Here is a 24321-nt window from a genome sequence, read left to right on the forward strand (position 1 = left end):
TTTGTAAGTAGGAAAACAGCAGGCCAAATAAAGCTTTCCCTCTGGTTTTTGGCAGAAGTCTACACTTTAATTTCCCCTTTCTAACCAAACCATTAATGAACTCAACATTATAGGAAGCTGTAGAATGGTGAGATTATCTCAAGACCCTACTCTCTTTGACTTCTTATCCAGGTGTTCAACAACACTCACTTCCATCTTATTCTTGTTACACATCTTATTCTTGCTTGTGAGTGGAGCAATGAAGTCTATAAAAAAAAACAAAAAACAAAAACAGAAAAACTTCTTTTTCATTTTCTATGAGATGTTAGTGGAGCCAAACTGACTGGTGTATTTCTGGGCAGTGGTAAAAAATGATCTTAGCTTCCCCAAAGTCCAAAATCAATTTTCCTTCAGTCCAGTTTAAGCTGACTACACTAAAGAGGCCTCCCATCCATTTAAATGATGGAGAACTTGTTATTGGTACCTAACCTTTCAACTTCAGGGCCGGGGCAGGGGCTAGGGGGTCTGCAAGGCTTTAGCTTTAGAGATCCAGGTAATGGGTATCCCTGGTGTTTTCATGAAGAAAGTGTAATTAAATTTCTGTCGAGCTCAATGAGATTTATCACCTGCCCAGAAAACAGAAACTATTTTCGAGTTCTGAAGGGGCTTTAGAACACTTTAATGACCTCAGCAGGGTGGGGAGGTGGGCCATTAAACTGAACAGCAAGTCCACAGTGCTGAAGCGACATTCTGTTAGCATATGCCAAAACACTTTCCTGTTTGAGCTAGTTTGGTGTTCTGATCCAGAAACAGGATCAGAAACTTTATGTCTTGGAATATATTCCACTGACAGCTAGAATGTTTGCTTGAAACATCAGGGTGACATTTATATCCTCAGACAGCTTTTTCTTTTCATCTTCACTTTACTGTATCTACCCTTCCTGTCATTGCTGAAAAAGCATTGTTGTTGATGATACCATGTACTGGGTCAAAATTAGTTCTTTTGAGGATATGGGCAGTTGGGGTTTTTGCTCTTTCTTTTGCATAATTTTTATATTACTTACACAGTGCCGAAATGCTTAAAGGCAAGTGCTGCAAATATTTGGGCTTTTTACATGTAGAGCTACAAAGGTACCTCATACAATTGCCACTCCCATATGAAAGTTGCAGTACTAAATTGGAATACTGAGTTGCTAACAAATTCTTAAGCTCACCATCCTAGTATTCAACATATAAGCAAATTTACCTAATCAAGACTATAATTTCAGGTTATATTTTCTTAAGCATTCTGAAAAATAACTTCAAAGCAGCATGTTTTGGCCAAATCAGGTAAAGGAGATTGGAAAGCTGTATCTGGAACATGGGTGTAATTTATATATAAAAGACTCAATTATTAACAAGAATGATGAATTACCCTCATTCTTTTGGCTCTATGTCAACGCTGCAATTTGGTCTTATGGTGACATTCCTCTGGCCAGATCTCTGAGGAGGTCTTCCTTATAGCTTTTTTCTTTTCTGTTAAAATCTCACAAAAAAGGCCAGGTGCAGTGGCTCATGCCTGTAATCCCAGCACTTTGGGAAGCTGAGGTGGGCGGATCACTTGAGGTCAGGAGTTCGAGACCAGCCTGGCCAATGTGGTGAAATGCCGTCTCTACTAAAAATGCAAAAATTAGCCAGGCATGGTGGCACACGCCTGTAATCCTAGCTACTGGGGAGGCTGAGGCATAAGAATCACTTGAACTTGGGAGGTGGAGGTTGCAGTGAGCCAAGATCACACCACTGCATTGCAGCCTGGGCAACAGAGCGAGACTCTGTCTCAAAAAAAAAAAAAAAAAAAACCTCACAAAAAATGCTGTTTGCTTTCTTTGCCCATCCTTTAGGTAAGTTAATAACCCAGAGCAGTGAGTGAGCCTGAAGGCTTGGGAAAGGGAGGAAAGAAAGGCAATAGGAATAGTCTTCAACATTCTTCTCTGATGATTAATCTTAAATCAACCTGGATGCCTTCCTTCACAATAATCTCATGGAGGTAATTTAAAGAATCCCTTTTTTGGAGAGTCAGAGAGAAAAGGTAAGGTATAAAATTATCTGAATCCTTCATAAGTCTCATTAAGACTCAATGCATGTATGTCTCTAAACTGCTTTTGTGCTACCTGTTCTAATGTGACTTTCCTCCTTAAGAGTCAGATACTCCTTTGACAAAGTACCAGAGCTCCAGATGAATTGCCCTTAGTTGAGAGCTCTTGTTGCTCTTACATTTGGTCTTTTTCTTTTTTAAGAGATGGTGGGGTCCCATTCCACTCCTCAGGCTGGAATGCAGTGGCACGATCACAGTTCACTGCAGTCTCAAACTCTTGGGCTCAAGTGATCCTCCTGCCTCAGCCTCTCCGGTAGCTGGAACTACAGGCATGAGCCACCATGTCCAGCTAATTAAAACAAACAACTTTTTTTTTTTTTTTTAGAGATGAGGTCTTGCTGTGTTGCCAATCTGGTCTCAAACTCTTGGGCTGAACTGATCCTCCTGCCTCAGCCTCCTGAGTAGTACATTTGATTTTATCATCCAACTTTTTGTTAGTGAGAGTCTGTACTGAGGAAATCACACTCAATGTCTTTTCCTTTGGCTTAAAGCCACTGAAGCAGTTTCCTAAGGCATGTGCCTCAGGACACTAGATCTGTGAGATGTTCTATGGTCAAATAAGTCTGAGAAATATGTAGACATTACTCATCTCTTGGAGATTCATAATGCAGTCTGATTTTAAGGTTTCTGTGAAGTCTTTCAATAAAGAAACATTTGATTTTTAGTCATTATTTCTCAAGCATATTTGGCCAAAAAACCATTGGTGTATGTGTATGTAAAACTTATTAAGATTTCATGGAATGCACTTTGAGAAATTTTGAATTAAGGTTGTAGTTTTAGCCAATATCTCTTGTATGTATTCTAATTATTAGGCTGCCATAATGTAAAATAATACTAGTAACAGGTCTGAAAAGTGGCTATGCCAGGTGTGTGTTGAAGTGCTTGGAAGCAAAGTTTGAGGTCACTTTAAACCAAATACTAAACACGTTTCTCAATATGAAATTTAAAGGTCCCATCAGAAAAACAAAAATCTTGGAAACAGATTGAGCATATGTTTACACCAATGCCAGAGCTATTTAAAACACCAATGGAAAATTGCCAAATAGTTACAATAAGTTTCTTTGTTTTTGGAAATTACCTTTAGAAACTATTCTGAATATATGATTAACATACTTCAAAATCATGCAGTTAAAACAAAACAAACAAACAGAACACAGGTATACAGCATGATTCGCATCCAGAATCTTTCTTCCAGTAAGAAGCTTCCTTTGAAGGTACAGATGTTCCACTCATGGAAAATGTATAGATATGAAAAAGAAATCCCACAGGAAAGAGTAAATTCACACAACAATCTGTCCAGTTCATCTTTTCACAATGAGCATGCCCTGATCGCAGAAAGAAAATAAATCAACATCTCTCTCCTCCTATCCCCTTCTTGTCTTCTGCATTTAGATGGCACAATCTGGGAATATGTCAATTGATAAGGGACTTGTCATCAAAACTCTTGTAATAGAGAGTCTTCCTCTATTCTCTGGAAACTCAAAATTAGGACAAAGGTGTGTCATTCTTTCATTTTCTGAATACATTCTCTTAAAACTGGGGAAACTGGGCCGGGTGCGGTGGCTCACACCTGTAATCCCAGCACTTTGGGAAGCCGAGGCGGGCAGATCACGAGGTCAAGAGATCGAGACCATCCTGGCTAACATGGTGAAACCCCGTCTCTACTAAATTACAAAAAAAATTAGCCGGGCGTGGTGGCGGGCGCCTGTAGTCCCAGCTCCTCAGGAGGCTGAGGCAGGAGAATGGCGTGAACCCGGGAGGCGGAGCTTGCAGTGAGCCGAGATAGTGCCACTGCACTTCAGCCTGGGCAAGAGCGAGACTCCGTCTCAAAAACAAACAAACAAAAAACTGGGGAAACTGAAAGGGGCAAATTGTCCTGTCTATGCCCAGTGAACAAATAACAGAGGCTAATTGTTGGGTCAGGAGCTAAAATATTTGCTATAAGAAATGCCTTCTGTGGACCTAACATTTGGGCACACCATCTTTCCTCCTTCCACTTCCCAGGATTTCTAAAATAAATGCTTCATTTTCAACAGCAAACTGTCATGGTGCTTCTTGGTAACTGTCACATCATACCCTCCTGCTAAGGTTTGTGTTCGTCAATCGATTCCAATAATGACATCAAATCAGAAACACAATGTCTCCCACTCTCCTGCCTTTGATTTATCCAATTTGTTTCCTTTAAAAATCCCATCTTTCTCCAAATTAATGACAGAAATGGAAAATGCTATCATTCTTTACTTTGGTAACTCTGGGACAATTTAATCAAAAGAGCTATAAATATTTAGAAGTCTCAGGTATTACCGAAAGGCATAGACATGACTCAAATATATACAAGAATGAGGAAAAGGGGTCCTTCAAATGTTATAATTTATTTCAGCTTCAGAAATACAGCTTCACATTTTCACAATAGGTACATGTGACCTTCAAGAACGATACAGGCTTTGAGATTTTTCTTCAAAAATTTCATTCTAAGAGTCCATATATCAGCATTAAGAAATCCTGAAAGTGCCAAGAAGACAGTGGAAAGTATCCAGCTCATATTAATTAAAGAATCAGCAGAGAAGACAAGATTTTACTTCTGTATATTCCTTCTTCAAACAAAGCAAAAGAAAAATTTGACCCAAAAAAGGGAAAGTAAAAATAGACAAGCAAGCAAAACAAAGGCTGTACATAGGAAATATAACACAAATCAAGTAGTAGTGGTGGAATTACTGGTTGGGGGGAATAATTTTTAACAAACTGGTAGCAGACAAGGCAAGTGGTTAGACAGAGTAATTTTTATCATAATTTTAAAACATTTCATAATGAGCGAAGTTTAAGGAATTCAAGAGTAAAAATTAAAAAGAGATTAATGACTTGAGTTGAGCCATATGTGAAACCTCCAATCAGAGGTGAGAAGTCTCACCAATATACCAGTATGAACAGGTCTTAAGACAAACACTCCTCTTTGAGTTTCCTCTCTCTTGCTCTCACACATACACACATTCTTACATATATACAAAGACACACACACACACAAATAGCAGTGCATATATTACATATGCTTCAAAAATATTCTTAAAGTTTCACCTACACAGCACCACATAATTTTAAACATAGCAACCAGACAGGATGAGTAAGAGTATCTAGAAGACTCATTTGAGCTTTTTAGAATGTACAATGAGTGATCTGGTGAACTAATAATCATTTCTTCAAAATCATCTAGATTCATTTACATTAAACTCTGAGCTCACAGCTAGTAGTCTTCTAATTGAAATGATACAAAACTCATGGCTTAAGTCTCATACACTATCTTCTTTCATGAGTTCAACAGTTAGAGACCTATTAGGCTTTATTCTTCATTCTGAGGAGATTCCTGTCACTTTCAAATAATTATGCCATTTGCCGAATGAAAAATGTTTACCTGAAAAAGTGGATGACCTACCTCCAAGGTATTAGATAGCTTCTCTCTTATATTTTCAGCAAATTTACTCAGAAAAATCCACTACTTTAATGTTGCTATGTCCCTTTTTTTTTTTTACTTCTACCATAGAGGAAAAATGACTATGTATATCAACTTAGCTTTTTAAGATTCAGCTCAGCAATCCAAAAATAATTTATAATTCCAATTAGAGATCTTAAAGATAGGTCTCCAGAGGTTTTACTTCTTACCAAAAAATATTGTCAAAGGTAATTCCTTCTTAGATTCAGATCTTCTTGTGGATTCAGATACAAATGTCTATGGACATTACCATGTTGTCATGGTAATTATGAGCTTTGTACCTCTCAAAATGACTACAATCTGGAGTTAGAAAATTTTGTATACCTCATATATGTTATGAGAAATGAACTATTGTTACCACATGTTATGGCAGATCATTCAAAGCTATCTGTTGTATTATCACAGTTTAAAAAATATCCTGATACCACACATACTAAGTACATGTATACATAGATATTTACAACCATACATATACATATATTTATATATATACACACAGTGCACATACAATCACACTCATGCTTGTGGCATTTTAACTAGTGTTTTTTAAACCTACCTACCTACTCAAATGGACATAAAATACACATACTTACAGAAACATACTTACTAGGTATATGCCATATACACAGAGACACATGCATAGAAAATGTGTTTGTACACAGAAAACATCAACATTTATCACATACTGGTATTAGGTCCCATTTCATATTTGAGAATTATGGCTACAGTCTATACTAAAAAGTCACAAAATTAATCTATGTGACCACTTTTTAAGTCTAAGTCGAGAAGGCTTATAGTTACATCACAGGAACTGGTTTCATTAATATACTTTAGAATAAAGTGAGTTTGTATTGGAACAAGTAGGAAATTTGCTAATAAACAGACCCTACTGCTCGTCTATGTTATAAAACACGGCTAAAAGCAATATGCAGACGAGTAACCTTGGTAGATGTTTTTTGAAATGCAATATACTTTTTCTAAATCAATACTATTTCAATAATCTGTCCATAATTGAGTAAATGGTTATTCCAATTAGTCAATATGCATGCAATATTTAGCATGTGACAATAAAACTATATTTACCTATCAAATAAACATTTACAGTTTATTTTCCCAAATCCTAAAAACACTGATTTTTTAAATTATGCTAGACATGATAGAGCTACATCTATTGTGTTTACAATATCAGAGCAATCAGTTAAGAGGAAATTACACAAAAGATTAGAAATGGTATGGGAAACAGAAAATCATTAAGCTACATTCCCATCTTAAGGCCTGGTGTGCATGCTGCACGTCAAACTATGCACATCCTAGAGTTTCAGACTTCATTCAACATTGGCATCTCCTTTTAGCAGAATACAAACCCTTTGGGAAATGAGATTCATACTAATAATATGACATAGTACTGCAGCAAATTAAAAATATTCTCCAATGTCACTGCTGAAATTCTAGAGTAGGCTGGGTTCTATGAGAAATAACTTAGGAGTAAAGAACAAAAATGTACCCACAAAGGTAGACAATTGGGGCAGTGCAACTGTGGGACTATAATCTAAAAGCAAGTGCCAAAGATGACAAATGCCATTGTTTATTACTGCCTAAGATCAGTGGAAGGAAAATTGGAAAAAAATCTCCAATTTTTTTTGACATGGTTTGTGCTGATCTAAGAACACACCAGTGGTTATTCACAATATTTTCCTTTAACAGAAGGAAAATTTTGAAATACAGCAAAACACAAAACCACATTTAGCACAAAGCCAAACCCTGAAGTATATAATCCGTTAGCTGCCTATTTTAGAGAATTCAAAGGAAGAAGCAAAGGGAATCCTAAAAACAAGAAGTTTTATAAAAAGATCTCACTGAAGATTATTTGTTTTACTATGGATGTTTGCTTAACAGTTTTCCATTTAGCTGAGACACTATTTTAAAAATGCAGTATGTATCTTGCACATTGGTTCCATTCACAAAGAGTTAACTTTTTTCCCCCAGTTTGGGGTTTGGGGTGAGATACGAGAGGATTTAGGATTGTGATGTTTTTATACAATCACTGGTAACCTTAAAAGTTGAAATGACCTTTATGTAAATCTTGTATTTTCTGATTTTTACCAGTTATAAATGGGTTAGCGTAAGCCTTTAGAATAAGTTCAATACAATGGCACTCAACATGGCAAGTTCTCTGTTTAATAATGGTTAAAAGTTTTTACTTTATACTTTATGAGTATCTGCTCTGGGTATAAACTACACAGGAAATTAAAGTTAAGTTAACATACAAATCATGTTTGCTACTTTCAAAGGGAGACATTTCAGTTGGTGAAACCTGATTTACTTCTGTAGAATACGAAATAGTGTCATGGGACACCCCTACTCAGTGAATACTTGCTCTGCTGTCTGGGAACAGTTAGCACACAAAATTCCAGTTGGCTTCTGGCTGTTTCCTACATGTGAATCATCTGGTCCTTGGTAGTCCAAAACTTAGCCTCAAGACTGAACTATTAACCCCCAGGCTAAACTGTTCTGGTAAATTTTAGAAATCTTAAGAAATTGCAAATTTGCTTTAGATTTCAACGTTTCAATACCCTTTTCTGGAGTGACCTGGATAGGGACTTTGAAATACTGCAACTGTAAAAGTGTGAGCTCTGCTCTTATCCCATGCCATTTCTACTGACTTCATTTCAGGAACCATTCTTTAAATGTGATTATCCCATAGCCTCAAGATTTATTAAGAAAGCCTAGAATGGATATAAAGTTACACTGAGCCTGTTTCAAGGGTAGGATAAATTCTTACATAACAAGATTACAAATTAGCACGTAAAGAGTGAATTTTTTTCTCCAACCAAAATAATAATAGTAAAACTGGAGTTAGTATCAAAGTGTAGTTAGCTATGCCAAAAATTAGAGCAAATAGAAAAGTAAACATTCTCCATGTCAGCCTTCAATATAACCTACCATGAGGTGAATATAAGTAAAGAAAGAAATTATATTTTTCCCAACACTTCTAGAGATGTGATATTTTGCTTCTTCCTTGAACTCTGAAACTAATTAGCCAAATGTATTGACTGATTAACAAAAAAAGAAGCTTTTATTCACTGTTGCATATGCTTCTAGCATGAAGCAAAACACATTGGAATGAGGAGAAGCTCTTTAGAGCAAACAGTGCAGACTTTTCCTTTGCAAACTACCTCGTGCTTCTGGAAAAGTTTATTCTTAAGGAGTCCTAATTTTAAAAAATCACTTCCTAGCAGTCTTATGAAATAAAAAGGAAGAAAAGAGGAGCTAAATAGGCAATTATGGAGTAGGTAGTAGCATTAATGGTAGACAACAGAATTACTGTCATCCTAAACAGAATGTGGGAAAAGAAATATGTATGGCTTAGGTCTAAGCCCACTATCTCATATCTGAAGAATTATGTTTAATGAGCTACCTGGTAGATAGCCTAGAAAACTTGTCCAAAGCAATTTCAAATATATGCCATGGTAGGCAAATGATCCCCAAAGTATAGGGCTGCTATACAAACCTACCTTGGTCAGTACAACATATAAAGCCTCTAAAGGTTAGCAGTTTCTGAGTCAAACCCCAAAGGTTTGACATACCATGAGCAATGAAGATGAGTGATGAATGCATTAGTAAAACTGGTTACTTGCCTACTGATGTCCACACATGCGACTACTCATGATTTACTGCAACGGTTATCAAATATGTTGCTTTCGCATAATTCATTAGTGATTAATTGCCATGCCAGACACTTCGTTTAGTCTAACAGGGAGGATTCTAGTGGGCGGATTATAGTGGGACGAGTTGGTGATGGGGGTGGTCTCCGGCTAGAAAGAGAAAAAGAGAAAGGTAAAGAAACAAGTAGAATATCTAGCAGAACATTGTTCCAAGGACACTGAGAAAGAGCCATTACACACATGCTCATGCACATACAGGCCAGCAGAAGTGGTTATGATCTGTAATGATTTTAACATTGTCACCTTTCATTTATCTAGTAGTTTTAATGAAAATTACGTCTTTTTTCATATGCAAATCTTTCTCAAAACTGAAGTCATTCCTTCCAATACTAATAAGAAATATGAAACTATTTGAAAGCCATCTGAAACATACTGCACATATCTTAGCTAATAGAATATAATAATTACATAGAATGAACTCAGGAACTAATAAGGTATACTGTTTCAGACAATGATGGCTTTTGAATTTTTATTTCTCACATATAATTTTCCTTTTTCTTTCAGGATATTATTATCACTTCTCATTGCCTTTTTAACTTTCTCCAATTTGTTCTATATTATGCTTGTAATTTACAGAGCACTAAAAATCAGAAAAGCAAGTCTTTAGAGTTCTCTGTAGCAAGTGTAAATAGGCTCAGTGTCAGTGCCTGTTTAAATTGCAGGAGCTCTAGTTCCTATTTTGGGTCTTAAAGACTTTAGTATTGGTATTAGTAGTATTACTCACTTTCTAGTTGGTAATGATGTTTCTGGTAGCTGAGTTTACTAAGCAAACATACTTTAGATAATGAAATATTACTGTATTTGAGAGTCTCAACATTACCAAGTAATATTATTTATTACTTATTTATTCCTCAAGCTTCTACATTTATTTCCTAAATATATTAATAAGTTTTTTTAGTGTATTTGTGTACTTGACTTCATATATGGTATCTTGGGTAGTCATTTTTATACCCCCCCAAATTTGACAAAGTCTACAAATTGAAATGTTTCTTTTTGATAAAACTCTGCAACTGATTTTTTCAGAAAGACTCCTTCTGGAATTATAGTCATAAATTTTTCTTCTGTATTAGAAACTCTATATTGATCAAATTGAATGTCCTTTCTCAGGTATGAAGAAGTGAAGTTAGAAAAATTTAAGAAAACTATTATGAAAAATAGTTTTGAAAAATAGTTTTGAAAAAAATAGTTGTTGAAAAATCATGGAACTATAAAATTAAATTACACGATCAAGGAAAAATCAAAGCAGGAGAGATATTGTTGATTAATGGTGAAAATATTAACTATTTAGGCACAAACTCATAGATATTAGTAGAATTCCTTTTACCTCATGCACTTGAAAAATGTGTAAGAGGCTTCAAAGGAAATCTTTCTTTGGGGAGGTACAAAGCACTGGAATTACAGGTGTGAGCCATGGTACCCAGCCTTATTTTCATTTAAAATGGCCATATATGTTTAACTTATGTCCTGAATCTTGAATCTGCATAATTTTCTTCTTTGATAGGAAGTTTCTGAAGGGCGCAGGTCACACCCACTTAACTTGTTTCATACAGTGTTTAGCATGGTGTTACATGCAATTACATTCTCAATGTCATTTTGGTCATCTTCTGAGACTACTAACTAATCATTTAAGACTTACTTCAGTGAAACCTTCCCTGACCTGCCTTCCCCTCTCCTGATACAGTTGTTTGTATAGCATCTCAACAAATCTCTATTATTAGTCATCACACTGAACTCTAATTAGGCTTATATGTTATCTTCACTGATTAGAAATGAGCTGTCTCTTAATCATCTTCATGTAACTGTGGTATCTAGCTCACTGCTTGTCATTCAGTCACTGAATGTTTGATAACTGAATGAATGAAAGTTCCTCCTAGAATCAAGAAATAACTAATGAATGCTTGTGATATTCATTGGTCTTATAAATACAAGGATATTTGTGAGTAAATCATGGCCATGGCAAAAAAAAAAAAAAAAGTAGCTAAAGTGACATGTAGGATTGAGATCCTTGGTGACTCTAAAGTATCTAACTGCTCAGTTCTTTAGTAGATATTTGGAATAAATACCAAATAATAAGCCCCCTGCCCTCAGGGAGTTTGTCAAATAATCATGTAACCTATGGAAATGTATTCTTAGCAATTAACCAGTTGGCTGGTGGGAGGAGAGAACTGGCCAGAATTTGAGCTTTAAGGAGGGAAATTCTACCAGAAGTTTTGATAATGGAATTAATTAGGTGATTTCATTAAATAAAAAGTTGATTTTAGACTACAAATTCAGTGAGAAGTAGGATACAGCATGGCATCATGGATTGGAAATCGTTTCATGAATATGTGATAGCTTGGATCAAGGCTTGTAGCCAAGAGAGAAAGGAATGAAACTGACTTCTCTTGATCCTTTTGTTCTTGGCTTAACTGTTATTCCTCAGTCCTTCTGGACCATCCCATAGTTTTCCCGACTTCCTCTGCCTTCCTCTATGACTTCATGTTTGTGTCTCTCGTAGCACGTAACCCTACTTGTGATTATGTATTTATTTACTAGATTATTACCAGTGTCCCCCAAATAGATTCAAAATTCCTTGAGAAAAGAAACCACATATTTTGCATTTATTATGTGTATTCAGCATTTGGTACAATGTGATTAGAAAGCAGTGGTTAAGTAAGTATTTGTTGAATAATGGACAAATGAAGAAATGACTGAAAAGTGCCTGAACAAGATATTTAGCCAGGCTAGAGTTTAGGCTAGATCAAGGTGAGTAGGTCTAGCGAGGCCAAGGATGCTACACTTTTAAGGCATTTGTCAGAAGCTTATATTTGAGATACTATGTTTACATAGAAAGAGTCCTGGATCAGAAGTTAGAAAATGTGGATTCTAGCTCCAGTTGCCAAATTGTACAATCAGACTAGATGATCTATGTCAAGACTTCCAGTTATATATTGCATAGATTATTTATTGAGCATCTAATATGTGGACTGCTTCATGCTACATGACTTTAAAGAGCTCAGCATCTATTCAGAATGGAAGATGAGTGGAATAAAACAAATATGAAAGTAGCTTTATTATAGTACTCCATTTTAAGTGGAAAAGTGGGGCAAAATTTTGTAATTCGGAGTCTGAGAATACACTCTGGGAAGTCTGAAAATAAAATAATGTGGTCAAAGTGATGGCAAACATGATTGTAACTGCTGCATATAAAACTTGGAAGTAGGAATGTAGGTCTATAATGAGTGAAATTGGAACTTAAATGATGGCGATTGAAGGGAAAAATTCAATGGTGTGGATAGAGAATAGAAAGACTTAAGTACTCTTATGGCACAGTGAATTCTCATTAATATCTGCTTTAATCCTTGGACCATGTGGCTGGGACAAGAGCACAATAGTAGCAGGCAATTGCACAAAGAAGTCAAGACAGGAGATGAGGAGAACATATGGTTCTGCTATGTGCCAGGTCTATTGTTAGTCTTATTCACTACCATATCCCATAACTTAGCATGGCCTGTGGTTCATAGTATTGTATTTTTTTCCAAATAAATCAGTCAATCAGGATAACTTATTCATTATGAGCTCTTTAAGGATGTCCCTAGGGACATGCATTTAATAGGCACTGCATAGCTAGATGGTGAATTAATAATTAAAATAATAAAAGATAAAATGTTCATGTTCTCTCAAAGTAACTATGATATCTTGGAAATATGCCTAGTTGCAGTTAAAGGAACCCAAATATGTACTTAGTCATTAAAAATCCTAAAGAGCTCCTCACTAAACCTTGCAGAAGAAATAAACATTTTATTTATTTTTTTCTAAAACAGTAACAACAAAAATCTGTATATACAACTGTACTAGAAAGCAATTTAGGGTGAATTTTCTTAATATGCAATGCTAAAGATGTTTGCTAACTTCAACACCAGAAAACATTTAAAGTTTACTGTTAAAGTTCATTTCATTGGTCCAGTTCCTAACCATTCAAAGAGTTTCCAAAGGCATTCACCTCACAAGACAGTTTGTTTTGGGGAAAGCAAAGTTATTGTTTTGTACCAAATTTTCCTCAGTTGCTTTGTTTAGTGATGAGCTTCGTTAAGTAAGGCATTATATTGAAATGGAGCATCTTGTATCACTTAGTGTTTATTGAAACACTGTGTTGTATGTGGGCGGTTTATGGTTACATAGAAGAGCCATGTTTCTTCTTTCAAATCAAAGGGGAAGAAGTAATACTTGAAGTTGTATTTGTAGCTGCAGGGATGGACTGTTTGCAGTATTGTGGACAATGACAAATTTTGTAAGAAAGTCAAATGCTCATGCAGGGTGGGTGGCATTGTGGGGGAGAAACTGGCTTTACCGATAAGAGAGAAGAATGCATCATTGTTTTCTTGCCTTATTTTATTGTCTTTTAAGAACAGAAGAACTAAAATTTCATCTGCTCTTCTTTGGATTAGCTGGTCCTGAGTGTTCATGATATGAGGCCCATTTTAACAGGAGTTAAGGGAGATCTCAATAAGGGCAAACTGCTTTGGTGTATCAGTTTGTGGGGTGGGTGTGAAAACCACCTTTCCTCTAGCTTCTTGCTTCCAGCTAGCATAATACTGATTTGTGAAATGGATTGGCCTTTCTGTCCCTGCCCTTATTTCTCCATAGGATGGGAAGTAGGAATTATCTGACTGGTAAATTTTTAAGCCAGAATGGGCCTATGTAGTTCAGTCTTCTTCCTTTCCTGTGCTTGCACTAAGGTCTCATGACTTTCAGTGCAGAATTTTTTCTGTTGGGCAGTTAGATTGATATGCTCTTGGCAATGGTTCTCAAATTGGACCTTGCATCAGAGTTCCCTGGAAGCCTTGTTAAAACACAGGTTGCTGGGTGCCACCCAACATTTCTAATGTGGTGGGATATTTCTAATAAGTTCCCAGATGCTGCTGGTCCTGGGACTATGCTTTGAAACCACTGTTCAGTAAAAAAAAGATTTTTACTTTGCTTTATTAGCAATTCAATTTACTTGCCAGATAAAGTAAAAACAAAAAGAGAAAGTGCTGGAAATCTTAAGAAGGATGAAGAAATGGTTGTAGAAACACTTTGATACCTTTAGGAATTAGACTTAAGCACGGGTGAAAGCAGTTTTAGCCTTATGTTATAAAGACCAAGATACTGGACTACAGTGTTTGTTGTCATTGTTGTTAGTCATTATCAGAAGAATAACTACTACTTGCTTAGGGAAGCTTGTATTTGCTTATGAAAATAAATAGGTAAGCATCTCTGTGCATTCCAAATTCTAATCTTTGGAGAGGGTAGGATTGAAGTCCAGCATAAGTAGTTAGGTGGACCCAAATTAAAAGAAAGCCTTCAAAAAGATATACAAAGACTGACATTTTTAGAGAAGATATCTGCTTAAAAGGGTAGTTATTTGCATAAAAAGGATATGCAGTAGCTTCTTTTACATTGCAAGATTTACTTGTAAATTATAATTGAAAGTTTAAAATATAACTGTCTCAAAATTTAGTTTACATACATCTAGGATCATGGGAGAGTTATACATCCCAGGTTTCCAAGGGCCACTAGAATCTGATATCAACTTGCCCACCCTTTTTAAACTTATTTATGATAAAAAATGAAGGGTTTTATCTACAAAAACCATTTTCTATGTTTTCAGGAATTGAAATGCTTTACTTCTCAATGACCCTCTTGAATCATTTAATGCTTGCATCATTTTTTTTGAAGTTTGAGGCATGCATGCATATCTTATCATCTGAACAACATTCAAAACCTTCTATGAACCAAGATTACTCCTACACCTCTTGCAGCTTTCCACAGCACCTGCTGAGGGCAGTGTCCCAAGCGGTAGATCAATGAGTGTGAATGGGCCCAAAGATAAATCGGGTTGGAGCACACTTCTAGGTAAAATGGAAGGCAGCTGTGATGCAGGACCCCTACTTCTTCTTGTGAATGTCTGCTCTAAGAGAACAAATTTTGGGACACTGTATTTTAAATTTCAGCGATGTATTTGCACTCTACTTCTTATTTTGGGCATTTATTTAAAGTCAGAAAAATGCTATAACAGTCATGATTTTGTCCACATGGAAGATAATATTTTATAATTTACTGTAAGAAATACTATAGGGTGCTATTCAGCATATTTTTGGAATTTTTGGCTGTAGCAACAGAATGAGCCAATACTATCCAAGAATAGTTTACAGTAGATGCTGGAAAGAACACAGAACTTGGAGCCCACTTAAAGGATTTAAGGAATTCTCTAATATGATTCTTGCAGTGTATTAGAGCCAGCATTTCTTTCCCCTGTGAAAATGAACCCATGATTTTATAATGTATGTCATTGGGAAAATATGAATCAATTCGTGGAATTTGAAATCAGAACATAGGGAGAAAAATAGTTCACAATTTTTTGATGATACAAACAGGTAATATCCTGTATAAATTAGCCTGTGACATAAATGGTAATATAATCTGCTTTGTCACACTTTCTTTACATTGTCCTACATATCTGACTTGGATTTCACCCATAGGCATGGTGCCTAATATACCCACTTCTGTGGTTGTGGCAAAAAAGCAGCTTAAAGGATGATTTACCCACATTAACTCTCCTCAGTTTATGATCTGTAAAAAGAATTTTACAACATTCACTCAGGCAAGCTTTTCAATAGAATAGAACAAGAAAGTGTGTTTAAGTTGGTTTTTAAAATAAGTATCGGGCTAGTTTCAAAATAAATTTTGATTGAGGCTTGCAAGTCAATTCATTTTATATTCCTTCATCCCCTCAGTAAGCCCTACTTATGTACTAGGTACTGTGTTAAGAGGTAGAGATACAGAAATAAAGAGTCACTGCCCTGAAGAAGTTTCTTGTTGAGATGGAGAGAGACAAGTTAACTATGACCACAGTAGGATTATGCTAAAATTTTTGCTTCAGGAGTTTCAGAAACATCTGGAGTCCTAGCTTAGAGTTGGAAGGAGGCTAGGAGGTTGGAAGGACTTCCAGAAAGTACGGAAAGTTAAGGGGACTAGCATTCCAGGAATAGGAAAGGTATGTGCAAAGGAAAGAAAGCCAGAAAGTACTGAAGTTTGAGAAATCAAGGGTTGTCTTATTCTTTATCACAAACACCAAATGACTTGTTTTGTCCCAAGTCCTAATAAAGTCATGAAACAGGTAACATGGAGGATTTTTAGTTGTATTAAAATATGATTTCTAAAAAGCATTACTTTCCGAGATTAACTTTTAAGTATTTTGGCCTTTGTACTATATCATTGAGATTATAAACTTGGGGGAGGAAAGAGCTAAAAGAAACGCAGAGAAGCAGAAGGCAAGAGGGATACAGTGTGAGAAAGCATGCAGAGAAAGGAAGTGGTTTTACAGAGATTTACAAGTGATTTTTTTTCCTTTGCTCCTTCCTTTCCTCCTTTTCTCCTGTCCTGCCCCTTCCCTCCTTCCCTCCTTTCCTGCCCCTTCCCTCCTTCCCTCCTTTCTTCCTATCTCCCTTCTATCCCCCCTCCTTTCTCTCTTATTCCTAAAGAGACCTCCAGCAACTTATGTGCTGTAGAAACCTACTCCCACTGATGGTGAATGGGGTAAACCTTTTTCTGACCCTTCTCGTCACTCCCACTTCAGGCACCAGGAGAGGGAGAGGCCAACTGCCACCATTTAGGGGAAGGAGGAGGCAGGAAAGGAGGTGCTGAGAACTAGCTACTGGGCGAGGCAAGTGTCCGCTTCTGAGAAGGAGGAGGAAATCAGGAGGAAGAAGGAAAAAGAAGAAAGGATAGGGAGGAAAAAGGCAACACTTCGAATCTCTGTATGACTGCACAATTCATTTCTGCTTTGGGAAGATAGAAAAGACTTTTTGTCCCTTTCTGAGAGGGAGCAAGAACCTTTCAAGCATGGGGATGTGACTTAGGGTAACTATGTAACTAGAAATACTTACAGAAAAATAACCTTTCCTTTTCCTTTTTTTTTTTTTTAACAACAGCAAAAAAAACAGCATGAGGAATTTGAAGACTGAGAGATGAGTTGTGTAGCACCAACATTTTCTTTCTGCCTGACCTTCATACCTGATGAATTAAAAGGTCAGTTTTAAGTGCACCACATGATAGGCTTCTGTCACTTCTATTAGCCCAGGTGGTAAATATGAAGAAAAAGAATTACCATTTATTAATCGTCCCAGTTATTTTTTTTTTAAATCCAGCAGGAGGAGCTCTAACATGCTTTAGAGCTCAAATTTTAAAAACAAAATTTTTTAAAGCAAACAGAGAAAAACAGAGAGGCATTGTGCTTTGCAGGCTGCCATGTCAGTGAACAAATATGTGACTAAGTCCAATTAAATGCTTCGTGAGAAGCCAAGGAAGCCAAGCAATGATACTCGTGGAGACAGAACGGCCCACATTTCCTCCCTTCCACGAGCCTCCTCTTTCTGATGCAGTTAAGATGGGACTGGTCTGCAGTATTAGCTCTTAGAAAAGAGGGAGCAAAAGGATGATTTCCGGGCAAGACTAGATGTAATTCTTTTCCTCTGAACATGTCATATTGTTTCTAAATGAGTCTTTGACACTGGCTCAAGAATTTGAAACGCATTGAAAAACAGAATTTTCATTGTCGGTTGAAGGCACTGTGAAACTCCTAAAGGTTCAGTCGTTTCTACTCAGTGGCTTGTCAGACGCTTTTTTTAAATGAGAGAAATGCTGTGTTTGTAAAAATTGGTGCTAAAAGGGTAAAGAATAATATGTCCCCTGGGCCATGTAAAGAGTCTGCAGAAAGAATTAGGGCTTTCTAACATACACACATAAACTGGAACACAAAGAATTTACTCAGGAACAGTGAGGAGTATATGAATTTAACAGTTATGGGATTTTTAGGGTAAGCCTTTCCATTTTGGACAGTGTTGTAGGGGTGGAATGGATGAGTAGGCATATAAGATGATCAGAATTACTTAACATGAAGGAAATTTTCAACCAATCCATTTTAATCTCTTGCCAACAAGAAGTCAAACTTTTGTTTTACACCTTAATGGTATGCCCACATTTTAAATTTTTATACAAGCTCCTACAGAAACTTTAACTAGACCAATTCAGACCAAAAGTCACTAAATAAAGCTAGTCTAGACGGAAAATCTATGAAAACCATATGTCTTTTAGGCATCTGTCTTACAAAAACTACCATCATCCTGGAGAAATTGTTCACAAAATATGCTTTTAGGAAAACACTGCTGTACTGACCATGGAGGCTGTAAGTAAGAAGATGGCTGGACTTGGAAAGAGTAAAGACAAAATGTTTATAAATGAAAGGCTCTCATTTTCACATACATCTAACTGCCTGTAAACATTACTGAAAGGATGGGCCAAGCAGATATCATTTATCTTACCATTATTCTAGAAGAGATCAAAAAAGTTTACAGTTTTGTTCCTCCTCACTACTACAGAACATTAGACCAGGGGATCTCAAAGCAACTCTGTTCTCACCCACAGAGAACTGTTTTGAATAATGTTGTACGTGGATGAGGCCAATAAACCAGAACATTTTCTTCTGATTATTACCTCATTCTGCTGGCCTGCCAAACACAGCTAGCAGGCAAGTGTTTGATATAAGTAACTAGAGGAAGACTGTTCTGTATAATTGGGCGTAGGGATCATCTGAGAAACAAGGGAAATCAGAAGGACTAGAGTGCAATGACAATGCAGTAAAGAGGAATATTCTCAAATCTTGCTTTTCCAATTCAACATTGCTTTCTGAGCTAAAGACAATGGTCAGTGCTACCTTCAGTATTCTAGGTACATAATGTTTCACCTTAAAATGCATTTTAATTTTAATAAGTGGTAAGCAATCCACAGAAAAGAAATATAAATGCAAACTTTACAATAAAAATAACATTCTAACTGAAAACTGTGAATATCAATGGAGCCTATGAAAGTATTTATGAACTGCAAAGATAACTTGTAATCCTCTAGAATATTTTACTGAAACTTATTTCTCTGCAGGAAGGGAGACTTTGGAACAATTCAGTAGCAATAATTATTGGCATGAGTAACTCCATGCGTTTTTCAGTCACCTAGAAGATCATGACTGAACAATATACATCAAATAGCCACATATGGCAAAAAGGTCCTAAGTTAGAAGAGGAAAATACCAGGAAAAAAAAAATGAAATCTATAAGATGTAATCAGTTATACACCAAAGTTTTAAGCAAACACCAGAAACACTATTTCAATGGGTTTATTCAAAGATATTGTGCTTTAAAATGAATTTTCAATGTAAGTATGAGTTTTCATGCATTAATTATTAAGATAGTGATGGAGTAATTTAGAGTGTTTGAAATATTAAATGAGTCAAGCAATTATATCAATATCCTTCATTAAAGATTCCTGAACTGAACTGTAGAACACTTAAGTAAGCTAATCACAGTCTACTGATGAGTCACAGGGGTTTTTCTGGTCCATTCATCTTAGTCCTAAGTGGTACTATTGTTAGAGCTAAAACTATAAGTCTGCTTTCATACAAATCATATGCAGAGCACAGATTTTATTTTGACTTTAGACCCAGGTATTTGGCGGGAAATTACTGCAGTGGTTTTTCTGTTTAACACATTTACTAATGTTTCCTTAATTTTTCCACCCCAACGGGCAATAATTAAGGTGGAATTTGCCTCACATGAAGTTTTATTATTTTAGTTATTAAAATATTTTCCAACACTACTGAGAAGCAAAAAGCAATTCTCGTTGTTTTAAAAAGTAAGTAGACATTTTCCTCAGTTCTTACAGCTTTTCCTCAGTGAATGGTATTACAGCGAGAGCAGTGGGGCAGACTTTCTGGTGTAGGCCCTTGAGCATGATACTACTTAAGGGTAGATTTACTTAAGGGAACAATTTCATTCACTCTTAAAATTGGCTTTGAGAATAATGCTAATATAAACTTAAAAAAATACACATGGTACAGAATGTATCTTACATAAATACCCATTCCTGAGTGGAATAATTTCATTGCAGACTCTCTGGACTGCGAAATGCCTTTAAAAGTCTTTCTCATCTCCTATTCTCATAAGAGGTCACATTCTAGATGAGATATATACTAATCTTTTGAGATAAATGAAATACTGCAAATGAATGTTATATATTTAAATATACAGAGAACAGTAAATTTAGATAATGTTACCTCATGAAAATCTGAAACTAAATACTGGTAATATTTACATGATGGAAGCAAGTGGTATATTTGATTGTAAAATAAGACCATTCCCAAGTCATATTTAAAACAGCATAATGCCTTCTCATGCTGTCTTATTTTCTCTTAGTTTCAAAATTACCATAGAAGCTGAGGGATTCTCCTGTGGTGGTGTATTTAGTTGTGGCTATCCAGACTTTTAGCTTATTCTCTCTCTTAGTTAGTCCATTAGCCCTTCTACCAAAGAAGCAGGGAAGGAATGGGGCTTATTTCTAAATTTCATATCAACTTGCACATTTAAGAAGAGTGCTTATACCTTTTCCTGTTTTCTAATGTTTAAATTAATTCCCAATAGGAGAAAAAGTTGATTTTATGAACATTTGGAATTTTACATGTCTCTAAGCAACTGAAGTTAGGAAGACCCTACCTTGCTATGGATTATGAGTGATTGCGAATTTTGCTACTTGCCATTTTGACTTAACATATTTTCAGGTCCTTGGGTAGAATTTATTCTTTCTATGATTCACATGAGCTGATAACTTCGACCAGAAAACAGGAGTGGGAATTTCCTAGTGCTTATGGGAATAGTTAAAAAATAATTCAAGAAATTAGAGTGTTTGCTATTTGTGGTTTTGCCTATTGCGTGGCTGTGATGCCTGAAAAGCAGTCACAGGGCAAAAAGTGCCATGAGGAGACGGCGCAAATACCTAGTGGCTTTAGACTTCTTGCCTTGTGTAGGAATTCTTTCTTGGTCAGAGTTGCCATGGGATCTAAACTTGATGTAAATACTTAATGTGGCATCAATGCACATGTAAATTCTATCAAATCTAGTGCCTTTCAACACTGCCCTCCCATCTCCCACATTTAAAATACTGGCTACACCAAAAGTGTAATAGCCTTTTGGCGACAGCATTTGGTAAGCCAGATGGATTTAATTTGGCAACTTAAGGGTGTAAATATATGTTTAGATTCAGGGGTTCCCCCAGACAACACTTACTTACAATACATTGGCAATGGTAAGCTAAAGGATTTCAATGTCAAGTGTTTTAAAATTCTACCTTTGAGCAGCAATGAAGTTATGACAGGCAAGCAAAAGCCGTCAAACTCTCAGCTAAATCCTCAATGTTTTTCTTACATTGCTGGAGGTAGGCATTTAAGGCACGTTTCTGAGTGAAAGATGCAGCATTTACATTTTCATTTTTAATTTCCTGGCTCTTATTGGCTAAAGCAACTCTAGTAAACGTTATTTAAATTTTGCTTCTAGGCCTGGTGTGGTGGCTCATGGCTGTAATCCCAGCACTCTGGGAGGTTGTGGTGGGTGGATCACCTGAGGTCAGGAGTTTGAGACCAACCTGGGCAACATGGTGAAACCCTATCTCTACTCAAAATACAAAAATTAGCTGGATGTGGTGGTGCACGCCTGTAATCCCAGCTACTCAGGAGGCTGAGGCAGGAGAATCGCTTGAAGCCAGGAGGCAGGGGTTGCAGTGAGCCGAGACCACGCCACTGCACTCCAGCCTGGGTGATAGAGACTCCGCCTCAAAAAAAAAAAAAAAATTGCTTCTGATCTTTCACAGAAAGAAGGAAGAAGTCCCCCAGCAGTCCTTTCTTCTAATTTGTTGCTTGGATAAAATTTAGAGGTGAAAGAGCTATGAGCAATGTCATGCCATGAATCGTTGAAGTCGTTAAAACAAGAACTAACAAGAACTGTCTGAATGTGAAGGTTTCCCTGTAAAAATCATTCTTTTCTTACAAGTGAGGGAAACAACGAAGTGCAGTGATGAAATAGAAGTACTAGCTTGTGTGTCATCTACAAATCTGTATCGGCTTACACAGGGCAAAACTTTTTTTTTTTAAACCCCCTTTCTTTGAGCTAACATTAACTTGTATATAGGAATATTCAGCAGATTCCAACTGGTGACAATTTGCTATTGACTGGTCGCAGGAAGAATAATAATCCTCTACTGTGCATTTTTCACTGGCCAGTGGCTTCTCTGCCAGACTCCTGTCTTGGCTGTTTTCCTCTATCATCAGTCAGGTGAAACTCAGGGCAGGGCTGGGTCCCCTGAAACTCAGGAAGGCTTTCCCTGCAATGGCTGGAGCTTCAACAATTTAGAGCCCCAAAGAGAACAATGATAGAGCTATTTGCTATTATTTGTCATGGGATGTGGAAGCAGTTGTGTTTGGTTAGCTTAATGCCAGTTACCACTGGGCTAACAGCAGCATATTGTTATATTTACTGCTGCCTGTCTGCATTTATGTTACTTGTACTTTGCCTTATGTAGATCCTTTCTTATTTTCCTTTTCCTTTTACCCTCTTACAACATAGGATGTTTGGAAGAGTGAGATAAGGGACACATTGAAACCAAGAGGCAATCTGAAGGCTACCTTGACACATCTGCAAAGCTCCCAGATTCTGACTTTCACAAGACTTGGATTCTGTTTCTGGGCCTCGCCTAAACAGTCTGCCAGTCATCCGAACCGTGGCAGGATGGAGATGTTTGTGTAAGGTAGACTCAAGTTTGCAAGACTCAAGAAGGAAACCACCAAACTAATTTTACTTTCACTTAAACCAGATTGAAACCAAGACTTGAAGAATTAAAAACTTTGACATTAACCATTGATTCACTCCAATGAAATAATTGTGTTATAGCCAGAATCATGGTGAAATTGGAACAAGGCTTTTGATGGGATTTTTAATTGAGGGACTTATATTAAATTGGATATTTTCTTTAATGAACAGCATGTGGCCAAAATTCTATTTTCATTAAAGTATATTAAGCATCATGACAACTCATATTAAACCTGCAACAAATGATTAATGACATTTAGAGACTTCAAATGTCATGAGACACCTTAAATATTAAGAATCAAAAAGAACACCTCAAAGTTGTTTCTATTCTTAGTAATTATGCTTAAAAAAAATCTTTCCTTGCTTTGAAAGCCAGTTGCTAAAAATAAAAACTGTTCCATGAAAAATCACAATGCCCAATGATAAATTTATGTATTTGTTTTTTAAAGGGGGAGGATGGTGAGAAAAATAGAAAGCTCCTGGCTGACATCAGAGGTCACAAGATGAGTTCCTCATTTGTCCAAATGACATTCAGCTGCTAAAAGAAGTCAGACTTTTAGAGGGCTGTTGAAAAGACAGTAAGTCAGGAGGTTTTCAGTACATGACTGCAGGGGAATCAGACACAGGCTAGTCACTTAAGTTGCTTAATTGTCCGTGTACCCTTAGCCCACGACTTCAGGGCTCAGCAGCTTCATCCTTCATGGCACCAAACCTTGACGTAAGGGATTCAAAGACACACTCATAAGAATCGTGAATTTGTCCGCATGCAAAATTTGGGGGACTGGCTACAAAACCGAAACAAGGAGATCGTATCCCTAAGTGAAAGGGACTTTATATTAATTGTCAGTTATAACAATATGTAAAATACATAAAAGAGATAGAGCACTGCAGGCCATCAAGGTCAAACATTTGAAACAGAATTAAACTAAATTATAAGGAGGATTAAATGGCTTTTGTCTTTGTAAAGAAAAGAATGTGCATGCATTGATTGCCTATGTAGAAGGATTAATAAATCTTTTGGCATGGTCGATTTGTAATAAATTACTGAAAATGTGGGATTACAATGAAACTCTTAAAGTGTGCCACATAAGTCAAGGAAGCCACCTAAGTCATGGGATGGGCATGAGTGAGACACTCTGGAATAATCTTGATGCTACTCTGGGACTGCCCTTGCAGGGTGGGACATCAGCTTCACTAAGGGGCTCACCAGAGACTCCTTCAAGGGAGCATTTCTTGGTTTCCATATTGTGTTTATGTCATTTTGATGAGCTGGAGTAAAACCCAAATCCT

General features: G+C 36.6%; 1 protein-coding gene across 9 annotated transcripts in view; it reads right to left on the bottom strand.

Moving 5' to 3' along the window:
* DNM3 (dynamin 3) overlaps positions 1-24321 on the bottom strand; it is a 576659-nt gene that overhangs the window by 1127 nt on the left and 551211 nt on the right. For 5 of the 9 annotated variants that reach the window (XM_016932653.4, XM_016932631.4, XM_016932626.4 and 2 more), the window contains one exon: positions 4467-9412. The exons of 2 other annotated variants lie outside the window; for them this stretch is intronic. In XM_016932653.4, the coding sequence (XP_016788142.2) occupies positions 9343-9412 (70 nt within the window). In that variant the 3' untranslated portion in view covers positions 4467-9342. Of the gene's footprint in view, positions 1-4466; positions 9413-19500; positions 23744-24321 lie in introns of those variants that run through there. 2 more of the 9 variants (XM_016932655.4, XM_054673210.2) reach the window with 2 other exon arrangements.

The sequence above is a fragment of the Pan troglodytes genome, chromosome 1 (genome assembly GCF_028858775.2).
Source record: "Pan troglodytes isolate AG18354 chromosome 1, NHGRI_mPanTro3-v2.0_pri, whole genome shotgun sequence".
Classification (NCBI taxonomy): Eukaryota; Metazoa; Chordata; class Mammalia; order Primates; family Hominidae; genus Pan; species Pan troglodytes.